Source organism: Pseudopipra pipra, chromosome 1, assembly GCF_036250125.1.
Source record: "Pseudopipra pipra isolate bDixPip1 chromosome 1, bDixPip1.hap1, whole genome shotgun sequence".
NCBI classification, from domain to species: domain Eukaryota; kingdom Metazoa; phylum Chordata; class Aves; order Passeriformes; family Pipridae; genus Pseudopipra; species Pseudopipra pipra.
The window spans coordinates 73,973,890-73,993,036 of NC_087549.1; the positions used below are offsets into that span (position 1 = coordinate 73,973,890).

Here is a 19,147-nt window from a genome sequence, read left to right on the forward strand (position 1 = left end):
TATTTTGTTTCCATATGAAAATTCCCACAAAAATACATCAGCCACTTCCTAAATGCATGTATCTACAGGCTTTTCCTTAACCAAAGCCATAAATCAGTGAATCAAGCAACTCCCTGCAGTAGGCTTTAAAAAGAGGCAGGTTATGCAAGATGCAGAACTCTTATCAAAAGCTTTTATTTAAAAGCAATCCATGAAAATGAATGTCAGTTTCTTAACTTCTATTCAAATCGAAGTAGAAAGCTCTATTAGGAATGCCTGTAGAATCACTATTGGCCAAGAAGGCCAAAAAAGCCTAAATCCACATCGCAACTTGGATCTAGCCTAAGACAAACAGCTTCTCCAACACTGTAGCACCTTCAGAGTTATTATGATAGACCTTAAACCCTACATAAACAAGCTTTGACTAAGCTATCATCACAGGTTTGATGCTGCAATGCTGTCAAAGATGCCTTCTTCAAAAAAAGCCCCAAACCAAAACCCCAATACAGTACAGATTCCATTGCTAAAAGTACATAAAACAGGAAAACAGACCATGCCTGTTAGAAACTTTCCAAATAAAGACTTCTATCCTACAACAAAGGTAAGAAAAATCATGAAAATACTGGTAGTTTATAGCCACAGGTATATAAGCTGTAAATTGATTTTTTTCTCTGTTCTTTTGATGCTGACAGTTCCCTCCATGCCTTTTTATACTCAAAAAACTCTTGCTACAGGATGAAGTTAGAAAACTCCCTAAAATAAAAAGCCTGTGGCAATTCTAAATTTTTTCTTTACAAAGGCAGTATTTTATAACTGTGGCCAAGAGTATGTTGGACTACGTCAGGAAAGTTTGACTAACATAACTGCTAAATAAACCACTCTGTATTTTGAGATTGACTATTTGACAACAGGCTTGATATAAGCATCCCAAGAGCTCCATTTTAGCACTATTTAGTGATTCTGTTGCTTTACGCATTCTGAAATTAAAAAATGCTGTTACTATATATATAAAAAAAGTTTTTAAATCCCTGTCCTTTAAATAGGAAAAAACCCCCTCCATCAAATAGTTCTTACAAGGAGATAGATCAATACCATATTTTATTATCAGTTAATTCAATGTGTGTGTTTAGACACACTAGAATTATATAGGATGCTAACAACAGCTGGAGTGGGGGAGGGGAGGTGGGTGAGAGGAGAAAGGGGGATGAGGTCTTAACTCCAGTAAGAAACTTGTGTACCTGACTGATAAACTCAGCCAAACTTCTTTATGTATCCTATTTATCTTCAAATCTATTTATGTCACAGAAGAGAACATATGAGCATAGCAGCTGTTACTATAGCAATGAAACTGGGAATTTTGAGAACACAAAAAACCCACCCCTTGAAGGATGCTCAGTTTAGCAGAGAGATGGTTTAGAGAACAGCACACCAGTATCTCACTTCTTAGGATCTGCTCAAAGTCTGCGGTTACAGAGACATTAAATCAGCTGTAACTGCCTGTTCCTCAAAGAGCACTTGAAGCCAAATCACCTCTACCTATTACTCGTCACGACTCGGTACACCAGGAGTTCCTGCTAAGTAACCCCAAACTTGTCAAGTACGCCAGAATCGCCTGTAAATCCGGGGAAGCGCGATTCTTTGTAAAAGGCTCACAGGTTCTGATCGCGGCAGAGAAGGGATTCGCCATAGTAACAAACCCCCACCCGCACCGCGGGTCACAGCTGGGAGCTTGGCGCGGCGAGCCCCGCACCCCTCGGCACCACGCACACCTCCCCGGCGCCGGGAAGGCGGGACGACCCGGGAGAAGTCAGGTACTTTCCTCATGCAGCGGGCAGGCAGTCTGTCTCTACGGGCACGAACCGGGATGAAACCCACCCACAATCCTCCCACACATACCGTTTCTCTGTCAAACCCACCCCGCTCCCCCCTCTCCTCGGCCGGCGGCCCTGCCACCCCGCCTCCCGCCCCTCGCCCCCCACCGCCTCCGCGCACCCCCCGTCCCCCGCCGCGGACCCGAGGCGCTGCCGGCCGCGGTTTTACCTGCGAGGGAGCCGGGTCTCTGCAGGGTGGCGGTGGCGTACAGCTCCTGGGAGTGCTTGCTGTACTGATCGGCAGCGTGAACCAGCCGCTTGGTAGGCGACAGGGTGGCGTAAGTGCCGATGGTGGAGCTTAACTGGTGGATAGGAGAGGAGGAAATGTTAGACTGGACGGTGGGCGGGGAGGTCACTCGGATGGGGGACGGCGACAGTCCCGCCGAGGAGACGACGATGTTGATGGGCGAGCTGGTGCTGTAGGACTTGGCCAGGCGGCTGGGGGACTGCTTCGGGGAGGAGAGGCGCTGCGCGGTGGCGTAGGCGGCGCCCTCGGCGGCGGAGCCGGCCCGCGGCAGCTTGGTGGGGGAGCCGCCGGGCTGGGCGGGCAGCGGGGAGCTCACCCGCTGCGCCGGCAGCGTGGAGCTGGCGTAGTAGAGCGCGGCGGCGTGCTGGGGCTCGGGCAGGTGGAAGGCGCTGCCGTGGCTGGGCGCGAAGGGCTCCCGCGGCTGCGGGGCGGCGGGCGGCGGCGGCGGCTCCGGGCCGCCCGGGTGGGCGCCGCGGCCCCCCGGGCCCTGCTGCGGGAAGGAAAGGCAGAGGCGTCAGCGGGGGCGGCGGCGGCGGGGGGCGCCCCGCTCCCCCCGGCCCTGCGCGGGGCGCTGCGAGGGGGGGCCCGCTGGCCGGGGAGGCCCCCCAGCCGCCTGCAGCCCCCTCTCTGACCTCGAAGCAGGCCGGCACCCGGCGCCCGCGGGATTACGGGGCTCGTTAATCTGCTAAAGCATTCCCAGCCTTTGAGGGGAAAAAACCTGCCGCCGGCTCGGGCCCAGCGGCGTCGAAAGTCCTCCCGACGGCTGAAGCCGCCACCCGGCCGTGGGGCACAGCGCTCCGGGGCGCCGGATCGCGCTCGCCTACCGACCTCTAAACCAGGCAGAGGTTAGCCCCGGGTCAAATTAATACATACATACAGAGGTACCCCCGCGCCCCTTTATTCTGCATACATTAGAGAAGAGCAGCCGAAGCCACGGAAAGGGCTTTAATGGAGTAACTTTCCTCGGTTTCCAGCTATCTCTGTCCGCACGAGGAGAGGCACCGCACCGGGGATTCCCTGTCCCCAGCGGCGGCACAACCACGGCCCCGGCCTCGTATAAAGGGGCGGAGGGAAGGGAATCCCGGGCCAGTTCACGCCAAGCCCCGCCGGCACCACGGCAAGCGCCCGCCTCGTACTTATTTACGCGGCACGAAGGGGGCGGGAGGTACGGGAGGAGCTGCTGGGGCCGGGCCCTCCCCCGGGCCGCATCCAGCGGGGAATCTGCATCCGGATAGAGGGAGGGAGCTCCTCGCACGGACCGACTGGCCGCGGGCAGGGCAGCGCTAAGTTCTTCCTAAGGCCAGTAATTGAAGGGGGCTGGGCAGAAGGAGCGAGTGAAAATCCTCGGGAGATGCCGCCTATGAGAAATTTCGGCTATGTGCCTGAGCAGCTTCTGGAGCCGCAGAGGATGGAGCTCGCCCTCACACATAAACGGCTTCCCCTTTTTTTATCGAGGATCTTAAGCTTAGGAGAACATCTGTGAATCTGGTAACATTAAAATCCTCTCATAACCCCGCAGTGAGCGAGAGTTCAGCACTCTGTTGGAAGATGCACTCTTGGATTCAGATACTGTTTTTTTCTGGTTATGCAGGGGATTTACGTGAAACCCCAGAAAGCGCTCCACATCCTCAGAATTGACAGTGTAGTTTGAATCGGTCTGACCAGTGCTTCCCCAGAACACATACACACACCTCAGATACTGATTTCCTTAGCGAGAAGAGGCTTTAAAATGTGAATAATGAATTTTGTGACTCAATTCAGAGAGGTGTGGTGAATGCCAAGAGCAGCATTGTTATACATTTAAATAACAATGTGGTTTTTTAGTAGCGTCCTACAGAAAAAAAAAGAAAAAATCCAAACAAGTAAGCAAAAGCACCATGTTCCTCGTACGAAATTTGATTTATTTTCACTAGGATACTCAATAAAGGATTTGATCAGGAACTGAGGACAAGGTTTTAAATGCCAGAAATGTGTACTTCTACCTATGTATGCCCACTGGGAATTTTTCTGTCCTTTTTTTCACTTAAATTTACTCAAATGCCTTGCATCTGGGGGAAGAATAGGTATTTTCCTAGACAGTGACAAGAAACAAGGTTTTAGAGAAGCTGTTCCTGGTGCTTTGTTCTCAGTTGTTAGCAGCATGGAAGAAACTACAGCACTTAGAGCGTTCAGGCCTCTCAAGGGAGCACTGCCAGACCCAAACCTCACTGGCTTCTTCAGGTTTTGCACCTCATAGAGCAATGGCTTTACAGATAAATGAAGTGTAAACTGTTCCCTCGAGGTGCTCTGTGTGGTAACTCCCTGGGGAGCAAGTGAATCACAGATGTAAGTAGCCTGCTCTCTTTTGAGTTGGACTGTTCTGATTGCAGCAGGGAGTTACAAACACCACAGCATCAAGCACAAGCCTTGAAAGTTTCATAAATGGGCATCAAGTGCAAGTTGCTCATTTGAAAGACTCCTGACAAAAACCAGGAAGGCCAGCTCTAGGAACATCAACGAACTTTTAAAAGCTACTTTCATGCTGAGCTACTTACCTTATCTGCTTTAAACTGGGAAGAAGGGCTACTCTGCAACTGACTGTCCAATAATGTATTTGACAGGAGTACAGTTTTCACTTTCCAGGTTTAGACTATATGGTAACAACTTTTATGAAACAAAAACAGGCCAGCATGATTTAAGACAACATGGACAGAGCAAATTCTGCACATAACGAAAGATCATTTAAACCAGCTACATTATCAATTGATATTTCTTAATTTTACTTTTTGGACTGTTAAGTGGCATAATAATTTATTTTGTAATAAACAGTGTTCCAAAAATACAGTCTTCTGCAATAGTACCAGTGCAACACACTGCTAATGTACTGATAACTTGGACAGTTTTGTCTTGATCATAAGTATTTTACACAAGTACTGTCATCATGTATACAAAATTTCTTTTTCTAATCTGCTTCTACGCTGCTTGATGTGTCAAGGATTTAGAGTAATTAATTTCAAGTAAACCAATGTTATTCCATATTCCTAATAAATCTCTATAAAGCTGTAGGCATTCTACAGGTACTAATTCAAAAAACCAACAAAAAAAATCCAATTTCATGACTATTTGTTACAGGGAACAAAGTGTAGTGGTGGGACACAAGAATTAAATGCTTAATTAGAAATGCAGTGTATAGCCCTTCTTAAAAAGCTAAGCATTTGCTCTGTGTGAAGTAGAGAACTTTTGGATGAACAGATTGCAATGAAAACATTAGCATGCAGTATCTTCTGGGATGTGACTAATCTCAGACCTGTCTTAAATGTACCATGAGGTCCTTATATTTTTTCAAAGGGACAAGTGTACAGTAACATTCTCCATGCATGTTTTCGGAGGCAAAATGTGTTTAGTTTCTCCTTGTGTTTCTCCCAGTCTGTTGCTTAAGACAGCCATACAGACGTCATTGTTCATCCTGCAATGTGACATTATACTTCATATAGAAGAATAAATTACAATAGTATTTTTCTTTTTGTCCATTGTTGTCAATCTGATAACAAAACTGTGTGTAAGCTAATAAACTGAGAAGAAATTTGCTTCCCAATTCTTATATCCTCCTGCATCAACCTGTTTCAAAGATGTGAATAAAAGTCAAGGGCTTTCTTACTATAGGCATATAAATACCCATTCTAAGACACAGAGATTTCATTTTTCTGGTATCTCAAAGAAAAGTAGCCTTGATTATTTGGATTCAATATACAGATTCTGGTATATCCTTCCTAATAGCAGGAATTTGTGAAAAAAACCCATGAGAACATAACTACAGCTATGAAAATATTTTCTTCCCCATTTAATCTTACAAAGATCATTTTCTACTGATACGTACGAAACAAGATCTGTAGAACTTTAACTTTATACAGAAAATTACTGAGGGTGTCCAGTTAGGTTATAGGAGACTAGACAACAGTCTAACTGTTGTTTGCCTGTTCACTCAAGCATTTAATGCACTAAATCCAGTAAAATATCTTTTTTTTTTTTTTTTTTTTACAATTCCAATTGAAAATGTAAATCAGAATTGAAACATTAAATGAACCAAAAAAGAGTAAATGAAAGACTGCAAGACAGGATTTCTGTTTTATGGAGTGGAATTGAGAGGGGCAAATAACTGTGTCGACTTATTTATTCTGCAGAAAATTTTTTCATGGATAAGGAATTACAAAATCCTAGATGACTAGACAGTTTATGTGAAACTTTGGGGTCAGCAGCTAATTACTGAAACAGCAGCACGTTGATTCTTGGAGATTGCTCCCAGAGGGAAAAATGGTGTGTAACACTAGCAAAACCTGAATAGCAAAAATCTCAGAGAACAAGATGACCATTACGATGTCAGCAGGTGCAGCAAATCTATTTGATGTATCAGCTATAATCCCTTCAGACCATTTGCTTCTTAGAGATGTGAAAACACAAACGCAAAACCTGCTGGGCTCTGTGTATCTATGCTGCATAATTCACAGGTACTAAGAAACGGAACTTCTGTCAGTGCAACCGCCTGAGTCTTAGAACTAAAACCAGAAAAGCCTTCATAGTAATTTCATTAGAATGAGATAATGATGCAATTTCCAGGAAAATGCTGGAAAATTTGAATCATGGCACTAGTTAACTTTGAGAAATGAAAATTTGCACTCAGTGTGCTTTGTACTTCTCTGACAGGTAACAGAAGAAACTGAAAAGTTATGTTACGTTTGACTCAGTCTACATGCCCATCTTAGGTCTGGATGAAATTCTATTCACAAGTATTTTTAGTTTAGCATTAAATGCCAGCATAAGCTTTCAGCTTGTTTTGCTCTCTGGAACTTTCAGCGATCTCTTGGCCCGTAAAATCTCAAACAAGGTCATATCTCATGAATCCAGACAGTCATATGTAGCACACTGATGCCCAGGTGAAGACCCTTTCTCTTGAATCTAGGGAGGATTTTTGAATTATATGCTCAAGTTGCGTGGAAGACATTCCTCCAGGCTGCTCAGGCTTTTGAATATTGGTGTGTGTTGCTGGCTTTAGGCAGAAAACTTGATCATCCTTACTAGGGTTTTCGAGAGACACCCTAAGGGTGCAGGTCTGTTTCACAATATCAGTTATGCTCTGTGCTCTTTCAGAGACTGCAAGACTTGCCAGTCTATTGAGGGCTACTTTTTTTTCTGTCAGCCCAAAGAACCTTTCATAAGGCTTCACTCAAGGTATCACTCTGCTCTGGTCCAATGCCTCTATCAAAACTCTTATACAGGGCAGATGAGGGCATGGAAAATTCTTAACATTCTCTAGTCTTTGGGACGCACACTTCAGTCTTTGGGCAGGACCTGAAGAAGGGCCATTCTTCTGCAGGACTGCTTTAATGTCATTTTTAAGTTCCTGACCTAACATCAAGAAGATGCTACCTATGTTCAAATGTACTTATACAATAATAGATGCCAGACTATCCTCTGGATCCTTTAAATGTGTCCTATTCCATCTGTTTCTCCTGAGTTTGTTCCATTGTTCCACTCCAAACATTCCAACACCATTAGGAAAATTTGTCAGCCTACCTGATCCTGATCTCGAAGGCCACACATATAGATGAAGGTAGGTAATATTATCGTAGTTTTTTACATCCAGAAACAGAATTGCGTGAGATCCTTTCAGTGTGTCCAGAGATGGTTAATCTGTGCTTTTAAAGCAGCAGTGAAAGCTGCAATCATTACCTATTGTAGGATCAAACCAGCACTGCAGATCTTCACTGCCATAAGCTCTACTAGTGAATTGTTCTCTGAGTGCTGCAATAAGAGTAATCTGTCTTAAGATTTCATCTGTTTCCGTAATGACAGAAAACTTCTCACGTTCACACTTAGAATCCAGTTATTAAACTTATCATCATCTGCTATATCCTATCAGAAGTTAAGAACTTATTTTAGATTTTGTCTGGGTAGTTTTTGAAGCAGCCTATCATCTTGTGGACAGTATACAGTTTCTGCTTGACAACTGAACACATTCTAGCACTCATTTGCTCATGAATTAAATAGGGCTAGTGAGGTGTGGTGGTCTGATGAATGACAAACTTATAACTTGTTTATAGGAAAAAGAGTATAGACAAGTTAGAAAATCAACTGTTAAATGGTTTTCAAGGTGGATTTTTTTAACATCTTCATTTTCCATCTCCCTTTTTGGTTTTTAGGGTTTTTCAATTCTGTATCAGCTTATTCAGTCCAGAAGCATCAGAAGCATGGGATAATACACAGTAGGGATTTACCCGTGTTGCTGCCTCAGCCTCTGAAAAGACTGCAGCATCACCAAAAGCTAAACAAGTCCTCATCCAGAAATGTAGACTTCCCTTTCTCTTCCCTTGCAAACATGTGGTAGAATATGTTATGCTTTATATTCCTATGGTATCTACAACGTAAAATGACTACTCTCAAGATTACAGTAAACCCGGTCATTTTCAATGGTCAATTGTCCAAACAGAAGATTCATTTCTGAGCAACTCATCTGCAAAATCTGCTAGTTTTCTTTTTATAAACCACACTTATTAATAGAGGATATATCAGCATCTGGACACCAAGTTTGAAAAGCTGTTTTCAGTGGGGAAGCAGAGTAATTCCCTGCCAGAGGAGCAGTTTTTGCTATGAAATCCTATTCCAGTAGCATTTAGAAGATAAAAGTTTTGTGTTCTAAAGCACTCAAAGCACAGAAAAAACTCTATGATCTATAATGAACTCCACCAAATTGACAAAAATGTTAGATTGCACTTTGCAGCACTATACAGGAAGTCCCAAGACTAATTAGTTTCTCTTTTTTATACAATTGCATTTTCACAAATTGTTCTTGCTGTCACAGCTGGCCTTGGGACTATTTACATTTTTTTGCATGCATTTGGGCTATCACTTATGTTGAGAGATAGCTATATTCCTTGCACACAAATACCAAAGGAAATTATCACAATCTGAGCAGTTTGAACTCCTGAGGCTTATTTTAATTATAATAGGGATAGCAAAACAATTCCAAGAATTGACTTTTTTTTCCTCCTTAATTGTGGGATTGGCAATGGTCATATTCAGAACTTTTTAATTTTGACTTTTGAATCTTCCTTTTCTTGGTTACCTCTTTTAAGCTTCCCTTATATGCTTTTTATGGCATTAATTCATAGTTTTTATGGCAGTTTGTTAGTAATTTCAAAATATATTTTAGTTGGTCTGAAGTTGTCAGATTGCAGGATCATGGTGTGAAAAATTATTAAGTTCTCTGAGTTGTTTTCCTGCAGGAACATCTACCACACAATGTGAAGGAAAACAAGAAGAAAACCTATGTTCTGCTGTCTATACCAAGAAAAATAGGATAGGAAAGGTTGCCTTACTAACTTACTAGTTATATTTCTGAAGGAAACCAGTTCTCTATGAAGTGGATTGTTCATGAGAGCTTCTCATCTCTAAGCAATGGCTTTCAGTGTAATTTCAAAGAAGGAAATCTACATCATTATTTTTTCCCCCTCCATAAATTTATCCTTTTCTACAAATGAGAATAACAAAATTTATATAAAGAATATAATTATTTCTAACTTCTACATAACTGCATAATTTTCCTTCCTGCCTTTTTTAAAAAATAGATTCTTTCTCCTTCCCCTCTCATTTCTTTGTTTTTGCTTCTGTTGCTCTCATAACCTGCTCCCTTTTCATGGTCTTACTTTTTCCAGTCTCCTGAAGGACTTCACCACAGTCTTTCAGGTGAACCTCTGGGGTACAATGCTTTTCAAAAAGCACAACTCCAGATGACACTTTTTCACAACATTCACCTGGAGAAACTGGCTTCCCATGGCACGGCTGGGTGCACTCTTCGCTACGTTGAAACCTGGCTGGATAGCTGGGCCCACAGTGTGGTGATGAATGGTGCTACATCGAGTTGGTGGCCTGCCACTAGTGGGGCTCCCCAAGGCTCAGTACTGGGGAGAGTTCTGTTTAATATTTTTACTGATGATCTGGACATGGGGATCAAGTGTACCCTAAGTCAGTTTGCAGACAAAACCAAGTTGGGTAGGAGTGTTGGTCTGCTGGAGGGTAGGAAGGAAGGCTCTGCAGAGGGATCTGAACAGGCTGTTATCAATGGGGTGAGGCCAGTTCTGTAAGGTTACATGAGGCAAAGTGCTGGGTCCTGCGCTTGGGCCACAATGGAGCACTACAGGCTGGGGAAGAGTGGCTGGAAAGTGGCCCAGCAGAAAAGGAGGTGTTGGTCAACAGCTGGCTGAACATGAGCCAGCAGTGTGCCCAGGTGGTCAAGAAGGACAACGGCATCCTGGCCTGTACCAGGAATAGTGTGGCCAACAGGATTAGAGCAGTGATCATCCCCCTGTGTTCAGCACTGGTGAGGCCACACCTCAAATCCTGTGTTCAGTTCTGGACCCCTCACTACAAGAAAGACACTGAGGTTGTGGAGCGGGTCCAGAGAAGGGCAACAGAGCTGGGGAAGGGTCTAGAACACAAGTCTTAAGAGGAGCAGCTGAGGGAGCTGGGGTTGTTTAGTCTGGAGAAGAGGGGGCTCAGGGGTGATCTTATCACTCTCTACAACTACCTGGAAGGAGGTTGTAGCCAGGCTGTCTCTTCTGCCAGGTAAGGAGTGATAGGACAAGAGGAAATGGCCTCAAGCTGCACCAGGTGAGGTTCAGGTTGGACATCAGGAAGAATTTTTTCACTGAAAGGGTTGTTGAGTCACGATCCCTAAGGGTATTTAGAAGACATGCAGATGTGGCGCTTGGGGACATATTTTAGTGATGACCTTGGCAGTGCTGGGTTAGTGGTTGGACTCCATGTTTTCAGAAGTCTTTTCTAACCTAAAAGATTCTATGAAAAAGACGTATCTACCCATTTTGAAATTAAATTTAACAGTGCTTTATGTCATTTTTCAGTCTTAGAGGATAGGGAGCTTTTCTGAGCAAATTGAGAGAATAGGATATTGTATGTCTCTCGGTATCCCATAAACTGAGCAATGACTATAATACTTGAAATCTCTTAGCAATTTAAAGCTTTAAAATTCAAATACTACTCTCCTCTACAGAATCCTGAATTATGAAATGTCCCAGTGTCACACTGAGATGATCTGCTTTGCTGGGATGGTAAAAATCTAAACAGAGAACATAACCTGTGGTGACCAATGCAACCAAGTCAGACTTTGTTTATGAACGAAAGCATGAACACTTCTAGAAATTTTTTTCTAAATTGAAGCTTAACTTCCTAGTGAGAGGCTTTGATGTCACAGTAAAAAGCACAGAAGGTGAGAGGGTTACATATAAGAGCCAGGAAGAGCCCTGTAGACAGGCAGAGAGATTTACAAAATTTTCATTAGTATCTGAAACAATCTTTCAAAATGTTTCAAATGTACAAGTTGAAGCTGGTTGAACCTGAGAAGCTGGTTGTTTTGCAATATGGGGTAAAAAAAGTTATTCTTACACTTGGGATTAGGCCACAGCATCAGGTGATGCATGATATCCCAAGCGGGTTTCGCATCTGGTGTCAGCATGGCTTTGTTTTTGTTTCCTGGCACTTACTGCTTTCGGTAATATGCTCATACCAAAGCTGGCAGGTCCTAAACCTTAGTATGGGCTGCTAATCAGCACAGTCACAGAAATTTGCTTTCAAAATTAAATGCTTAAACATGCTATTACCAGAAAATATATGCAAGCAAGTAAGTAAAACTGGCATGTAAATCTCCTTTTTAATCAGGATTACTTTATTACTATGCAAGTCAACCCACTATAGATTTACAAAAATTAAGATGGTAACTCCACCCTGCTGCAGGTGTGTTGAACAAGACAGAAAGCAAAGGCAGAAATTTAGATGCAGGCAAGCACTGAACAGCTCTGTTTCCTGGGAGGTACTCCACACAATTTCAGATGTGAGAGACCCCAATTCATTAGGAGACATACCTGACTGTAGCTCTGGATGGCACCTCTGGCCTGACTGCTGCGCGACGGGAGCTGGGCAGCCGCTGTTTCACCCAGGGCAAGAGTCTGGTTGCTGTGGTAGCTGGCTGAGTACTGGAAAGACCCTTCAGGTTTGGAATTGAGCTGGAGTGCACTCTGGGAGAGGAGGCTGGGCCCTGTGAGGACAGGATTTGAGAGCAGTCAGAAAGTCTCAGTGAAAGAGCATACCTGTATTATCTGTCAAGTGAGTCTTGAAATTATCAGATGTATCTGGCTTCAGATTTTCAGTTTTGCTTGTCAGTAATAAAAATCACGTACATTGCTTTGTTTCTTTATCACTCAGTCATCATCATTTTTGTGTTCAAGCAACAGACCATATTGCTTTCTTTGCATGAAATATATGGTTTTGACTGGTGAAGAAATTCTATGCTTAAACAAACCCAACTGTACTATTTGATAAAGAAATCTTGCTTTTCAACTCACAAGAGTTGATGAGGGCTTTTTCCCCCCCTAAGGATAAGCCTTGTTTATTTCACTTAATTATATCCAGTCATTCTGCTTGGGAAATACTAACTTGTCCCTCTGTGGGACATCTATTACATCTATTGATTACTGCCACTCTGTCCTATACACACAGTGATGTAATACTTTGGTGCCTGTAGGGATGGATGGCAGCCTTTAAAATAATAATTGCTCCTTTCATCATGCAGGACACACCCTGATCTCGGTGAATCTTTGAGGAGCGTTTTGTCAGCCTATCTTACCTTCTCCATCACAGCACTGCATGACAGGAGAGCCAAGTGTAGGCAGGGAGCTTAAACTGGGGCTGCCAGACTGAAGAGCATGTCAGGACCACAAACACCAACACTTTCCACAGTTATCTGGTAGTTCTGTCAAACTAAAACCTGTTCTAATATTCATTAAGTTCACGTACAAGTGATTTAGCTTACTGCGTGCCCATAGCAAATTTCCCAATTTTTGCCCTTAGACCATGTATCAGACAGGGAACAGTCTTGTTTTCACGCAGAGATCAAGTGCACCCTCAGCTAATTTGCAGATGACATCAAGCTGAGTGGTGCAGTTGACATACCTGAAGGATGGGATGCCACCCAGAAGGACCTGGGAAAGTTCAAGGAGTGGGCACATGAGAATTTCATGTGCGGTTTAAGATGACCAATGCAAGGTGTTGCATCTGGATCAGGGCAACTCCTGGTATCAATAAAGGCTGAGCCAAGAAGGACTTGGGGGTGCTGATGGATGAGAGGCTGGTCATGATACAGCAACGTGAGATCGCAGCTGAGAAAGCCAGTTGTGTCCTGGGCTGCATCCAAAGCAGTGTGGCCAGCAGGTCGAGTAAGGGGATTCTGCCCCTCTGCTCTGGTGAGATCCCACCTGGAGTGCTGCATCCAGCTCTGGGATTCCCAGCACATAACGAATGTCTGTTGGAGCAAGTCCAGAGGAGGGCCACAAAGATGATCGGAGGGCTAGAGCACCTCTCCTCTGAGGAAAGGCTGAGAGAATTAGGATTCTTCAGTCTGGGAAAGTAAAGGCTTCAGGGTGACCTAATTGTGGTGTTACAGTATCTGAAGGGAATCTACAAGAAAGACTGAGAGAGACTTTGTACAAGGGCATATAGTAACAGGACAAGGGGGAATTGCTTCACACTGACAGAGTAGGTTCAGATTAGACATTAGTAAGAAATTTGTCCCTGTAAGGGTGGTAAAACTTGGGTACAGGCTGCCCAGAGAAGCTGTGGATGCCCCATCCACAGAAGTGTTCAAGGCCAGGTTGGATGGGGCTTTGAGCAACCTGGTCTAGTGGTAGGTGTCCCTGTCCACAGCAGGGGGGTTGGAACTAGATGATCTTTAAGGTTCCTTCCAACCCAAACCATTCTGTGATTCTATGATTCTATGATACATGAAGATCTAAATTAAAGAATACCTGCTTAATTCTCTTCTGTGTCTCCAGTGATTTTAGTCTCTGCTGTCAGGGCCCAGCAGGTGAAATACAAGAGGAGAGAAAAGGGTTGTACCATGGCCATTGCATGAGTTACAGAGCTACCTTCAGCCCCACAGGTACATCTACAGCACACTCAGTGTCTCCACAGGGATGACAGATTTATCTTCTGGTTAGCACTAACAAGCTCATGAGAGCACAGAAGGTGACACAAACCTTAAGGGATGTGAAATGATTACGATGATTTTGCTCCTACAGAACATGTGAAAAGTTCAGGTTTACAAAGACTCACGATGGAAAAATTCCAATGAATCTACCACAAGTAAGTTCCAGTACATTCCTGATACAAAGGCAATTTTTATGACCTTTAAGTCTTTACTATGAGGATCTACAGCTGCTCCAAAAAGATTACTGCTTAGAAAATGTGCAAGCAACCCCACCCCCAAAATTCATGGAGAGTATTTTTTTCTCTAGCCTATTTCTCAGATATGGCAGGACCATTATAACTGCTATTTTCCAAAATCCAACCCAAACTGCTCATATTATAAACAAATCGTAGTAGGCTATGTAAAGCGGAAGTGTTTGCATCTAAATGTAGTCTGGGATTATGATACTATTTTACATATCAACACAATTTATACTGCAAAGTCAACTGCACTCATCAGAACATTCCAGATACAGGACAATTTTAGAACATAAGTACTGGTCCCTGTATTTTCTTCAGAAGTACAGAAGGAGGCAGGGCTCCATGTATGCTTGTGAGGTTTGGAAAAATGTATCATATCCATGGAGGAGCTGAATTTAATCCTGCATGGGTGCTTATAAATCCAGCATTTGGTAGCTTTCCATTCCTTGATGCTGCAAATAGGGTTTACAAAGCATTTTCCATTTAACTGGTTTTGTTGCCATTTTTCCTCTTAATTGAAAGAAATTGCTTCACAGATTTTTTTTTTTTAAAGAGCATAAAGAAAATACATGCTTAGTTATAAAATATATCTGTAGGCTTTATTTTAATCTTTTGGATTTTGAGTTTTCACTGAGAATTTGTCTGTGATCGAGTGATGAACAAGATCAAGTTCAGAAAAATTCACAAAAGCATAACTTTCCCATGAGAAGCAAAAGTTGCAGCAAGAAAGCAATTTTTGTGCATGAAAGTGTTTGTACTCATTCTGAAAGTAATTATGCTGTGACATTTCTAAAGCTTAAATAATGATTAAACTATCACATGCTATGAACGCAATATGTTTAAATTTTCATTGCATCTGGCTTTCAAGTGCTGCTTTCCTATTATTGTGGCTCACTAGGGGATTTACATCACCATCTAGAAACACATACATGGGTTCCCTGCTCCATTTAGTTTAAACACTTCCATGCACTTAAAGAAACTTATCCAATCCATTAAAAAAAAAAGAATGTAAGAAGTTTGGAGCGTATGGTTTTAATTTCACTACAATACTCTATTGCAGTTTTTATTTTGTACCTTAACAAGCAGTAATGAAAAATTAAAACATATTTGCATTTCAATAATTACAAAGTAATTTGAGAGACACATCCAGATAGATATTTTAAATAAACCTAGAATTTTAAATAAGCCCAAACAAACACAGAATAAAGTAGTAGCTGCCCACTTCTAAGTATCCAAGTCTAAACTCAGCATACAAACTATAAGATATATTTTAAATCAATCAACATGATCTTGAAAAAAACACAAGTTCCTTTTTCAGGATTTAGGGACTACAAGCAGTCCTGCCTTGTCCGATAGGGAAAAAAATTGTTTGCTTTTCTCATTAACATTCTTGAGATTTCAATCTGAAGGTAAAGCCAAACCTTCTGAAAAGCCTGCAGCTCATCTAGAAGAGAAGTTTGTGTCCTTCTATATGCTGATGGCTCTTGACAACAACCTACTGTTTCTTTCTGGATAAAATTTAAACTCTGTTGTGTTGGTATAAGAAAGAGTTCATCCAACTATTTTTCATTTGTTTTCAGAATAGTTAAGGCAGATGGAAATTCTCTATTTTCAGCTAGGCACTTGATATCACTAGTTAACTGCTAGCACAATTCAGTCTTAATTGTTCCTTTAATGAACCATAACTAAATACAAATATTCAATTTAAAACAAACCCTTTTGGCTTCATAAGGTTTAGTATAGCAGGTATTGATGATTTCCAGTACTGCTTTAAAAATTTGCACTACATTTTGTATCTATTTGGGAGTATGAGGAAGATATAATTACCTGGTTTCCCTTATATTTTTCACCACCACATTAAAAAAAAAAAATCTTTTTCTTTGTGAAAGAGTATTAGTGTTGGATTATTCATAGTAGATAGTGCCAATTTTTCACTGATTCAGTTAGTGCCACTTTCCTCCTGCATTCAAATAGTACAGATTAGAGTAAAAATTCAGGAAATAAAGTCAGAGCCATCATACTTCAAGAGACGCTGCTGTGGACTGACTTCAAATGATGGTGCAGGATATAGTAATTAACTTGTCTCCTGTTTGGTGGACAGGTTCTGCAGACAATACCTTCCTCTTCCTCTTGACCTTGAGCAGACCAGTGTGCAAGCCTCCCCAGGCTGTTCACCTTGGCCTCTATAACCCAGATCAGTAAGGAGCTTGAGGGAGAGGGAGAGGTTGTGTGTCTAGCTTGTGACACTAAGTGCACTTGAGCTGTGGAAAGCTGCTGGAGCACAGAGAAGACCAGACAAGAAGAAAACAAACAGATGGAGGATATGCCTACATCAGGAGCCAACCCACAATGAAACTTCAGAGGTGATGGAGACCAGAGGACTTTTCAGAGAAAGGAAACAGGAATTTCTTTTGTGGTTTGGAGACCCAGGTAACAGGCATGGCAGGGTTAGAGGAAAATGAATCTCCCATTCAGGCAGGGAGGGGAAGTGCAGACTTCTTGTGAAGCCCGTTTCCTTAGTTTATATTACCCACCCCTCTTACTATCAGTTATGTTGGCTATTATATGGCTATTATTTTTCTATTTCAAAACTTATTATCTTAAGAGATCTGGATGACCTGAGAGTCTTGCACACTTACTTCAAGCCAAACAGGGAAGAGCAGCAGAGGCAGCCCAAGACTCAGCCCTACCCCAAGTTCTATCACTAAAGAGAGCAGCACTGAAGCCCAGGCTTGCTGTCTTCCTGCCATACTTCATTTGACAAAGCATAGCATGACATTACACTGAACAGGCTGCTTTGTGGCATTTAGTACCCTGCATGTGGCCATAAATGTAACCTGGTGAGCTACAGGCTCCATTACAAACCACAGCAGAAGGAGAGCTCCCACAGCATCTACCTGCTTCTGCCAAGGGGGAACAGGGGGAGGCAGGAGCCAAAAGTTCCAGGATGAGCCCCTCGACGAGCAGCTGAGGTTGTTCTGTGCCCAACTCACCCTGTGAGGGACAGGGTACTGTGCTGGCAGTATCCCTTCATGAGCCACTGCTTTTATTTCTGAAAATGCAATGTGCAATGCTGCAATAAGGTGCAGTGTAGCTATTTAAAAAACAAACCAAGGAAGTGAGTGGTCTTAAATGATGAGACTATTATTAATTCAAGGACATCACAGTAACAGTTGATTATGGGAAACTGAAGTGACACAAAGAATCCAGGCTACTATTATCATTCATGCTGACTCAAAAATGGGGCAAAAACCGAAATCGTGAAAGTACTTGACCTTTTTATTTTCAACTGCAATATTTTCTTTGGAAACGAAGTATTTTACCCATTATTTCTGCTCTCTTCAGACCACCTCCACTCCCTTCTTATGTCATGCAGAGGAAAAAAACAACCACCAAACCAACCAAGAAAAAGAATCACAAACTAAAACTTTCATCAGAACAATCCAGCTTGTACACTGAAGAAAGGTCCAAAATTTCCATTTTCGCGTGCTCAAAAACTGCCAAGGGCTAAGGCTTCTATATTCAAATCCATTGGAATATGCATGTCAATTTCAGAGGAGTCAAATCAGTTTTTACAATATCCTAAGTGCACTGAAATGGTGCCTGCTAACAGAGAAAATGTACCAACTGAATGCATAGTATAAAATCAATTTTTAACAAACCCGATGCTGAAAGAGTAGCTATATTATTAGAAATGTTTAGCAGAAACCAACTACATCAGCATTATTGCTACAAATTTGAAGACCACGTTTCTTTCTGCTAGTCCTCCTGCAACAATGGGGGATTCAATGCTCCATGGCATTGCCAAACTTGAAGAGTACAGCACGTAGCTTTCCTTTCCTCACTTGCGTGGAAACAAGCCCCAGGAGAAACTGGGTGCTCAGCTGTCCACCATGATCCACACCCCAGGCACTGCGATGCCCAAATTAAGCAAAGAAAGGATTATACTGAAAAAACAAACAAAACAAAACAAAACCATCAAAGACCAAACTGCATCAGCACGGTATAGAATTTTGACTCAATGAACAGTCATTAATGCCAATTGAAGCTTAAGTGAGAAATTACAAAAAATAGGCATCAGCACCAACAGGAGTTGAAAAGACAGGGATCTTGGTTGGGAAACAGAGCTGGTGAGTCATCACCATCTTCCCTTTCTTCTGAGAGTAATGACTTGTCTAGTGGACGTGCAAGTAGCAGAGCTCACCTGAATCATAGCCCATAGTGGTCATAAGCAGAAGAGTACTTCATGTTAGAAACCCGGTAGGAACTTGGGCTCTAAGGAGCTTACCAGTGTAAGCAGTTTTCTAAGTTCTGAGAGACTGGTCCAGTACACTGACACTGATTAGAGATGGGGGGCAAAGAAGCACATCCTATTAAATTCTGCTGTTTGCAATATTAATAGACCATGAGTGAGGTTTTAAAAACACATGATAGAATCATAGAATCATCAATGTTGAAAAAGATCTCCAAGATCATCGAGTCCAACATTTGACTGAACACCACCTTGTCAACTAAAACATAAAATCAAGTGCCACTTCAAGTCGTTTCTTGAATACTTCCAGGCATGGTGACTCCATCACCTTCCTGGGCAGCCTGTTCCAATGCATTTTCAGAGAAAAAATTCTTCCTGATGTCCAACCTGAACCTCACCTGGTGTAGCTTGAGGCCATTTCATCTTGTCCTATTGCTTGTTGCCTGGGAGAAGATATCATGATGCCCACCTGGCTACTGCCCACTTTTCATGCAGCTGTAGAGAGCAATAAGGTCTTCCCTGAGCCTC

The 19,147-nt window shown here is 42.7% G+C and overlaps 1 protein-coding gene across 12 annotated transcripts in view; it reads right to left on the minus strand.

The window, feature by feature from the left end:
• Positions 1–19,147, minus strand: part of CTNND2 (catenin delta 2) — a 632,676-nt gene that overhangs the window by 262,361 nt on the left and 351,168 nt on the right. For 7 of the 12 annotated variants that reach the window (XR_010432020.1, XM_064661566.1, XM_064661469.1 and 4 more), the window contains 2 exons: positions 12,009–12,181; positions 2,020–2,587 (listed from right to left, as the gene is read on the minus strand). Coding sequence is in view for 11 of the 12 variants with exons in the window: in XM_064661566.1 (XP_064517636.1) it covers positions 2,020–2,587; positions 12,009–12,181 (741 nt within the window). In the remaining variant the exon portion in view is untranslated. The remainder of the gene's footprint in view (positions 1–2,019; positions 2,588–12,008; positions 12,182–19,147) is intronic. The other 5 variants (XM_064661477.1, XM_064661497.1, XM_064661515.1 and 2 more) reach the window with 2 other exon arrangements.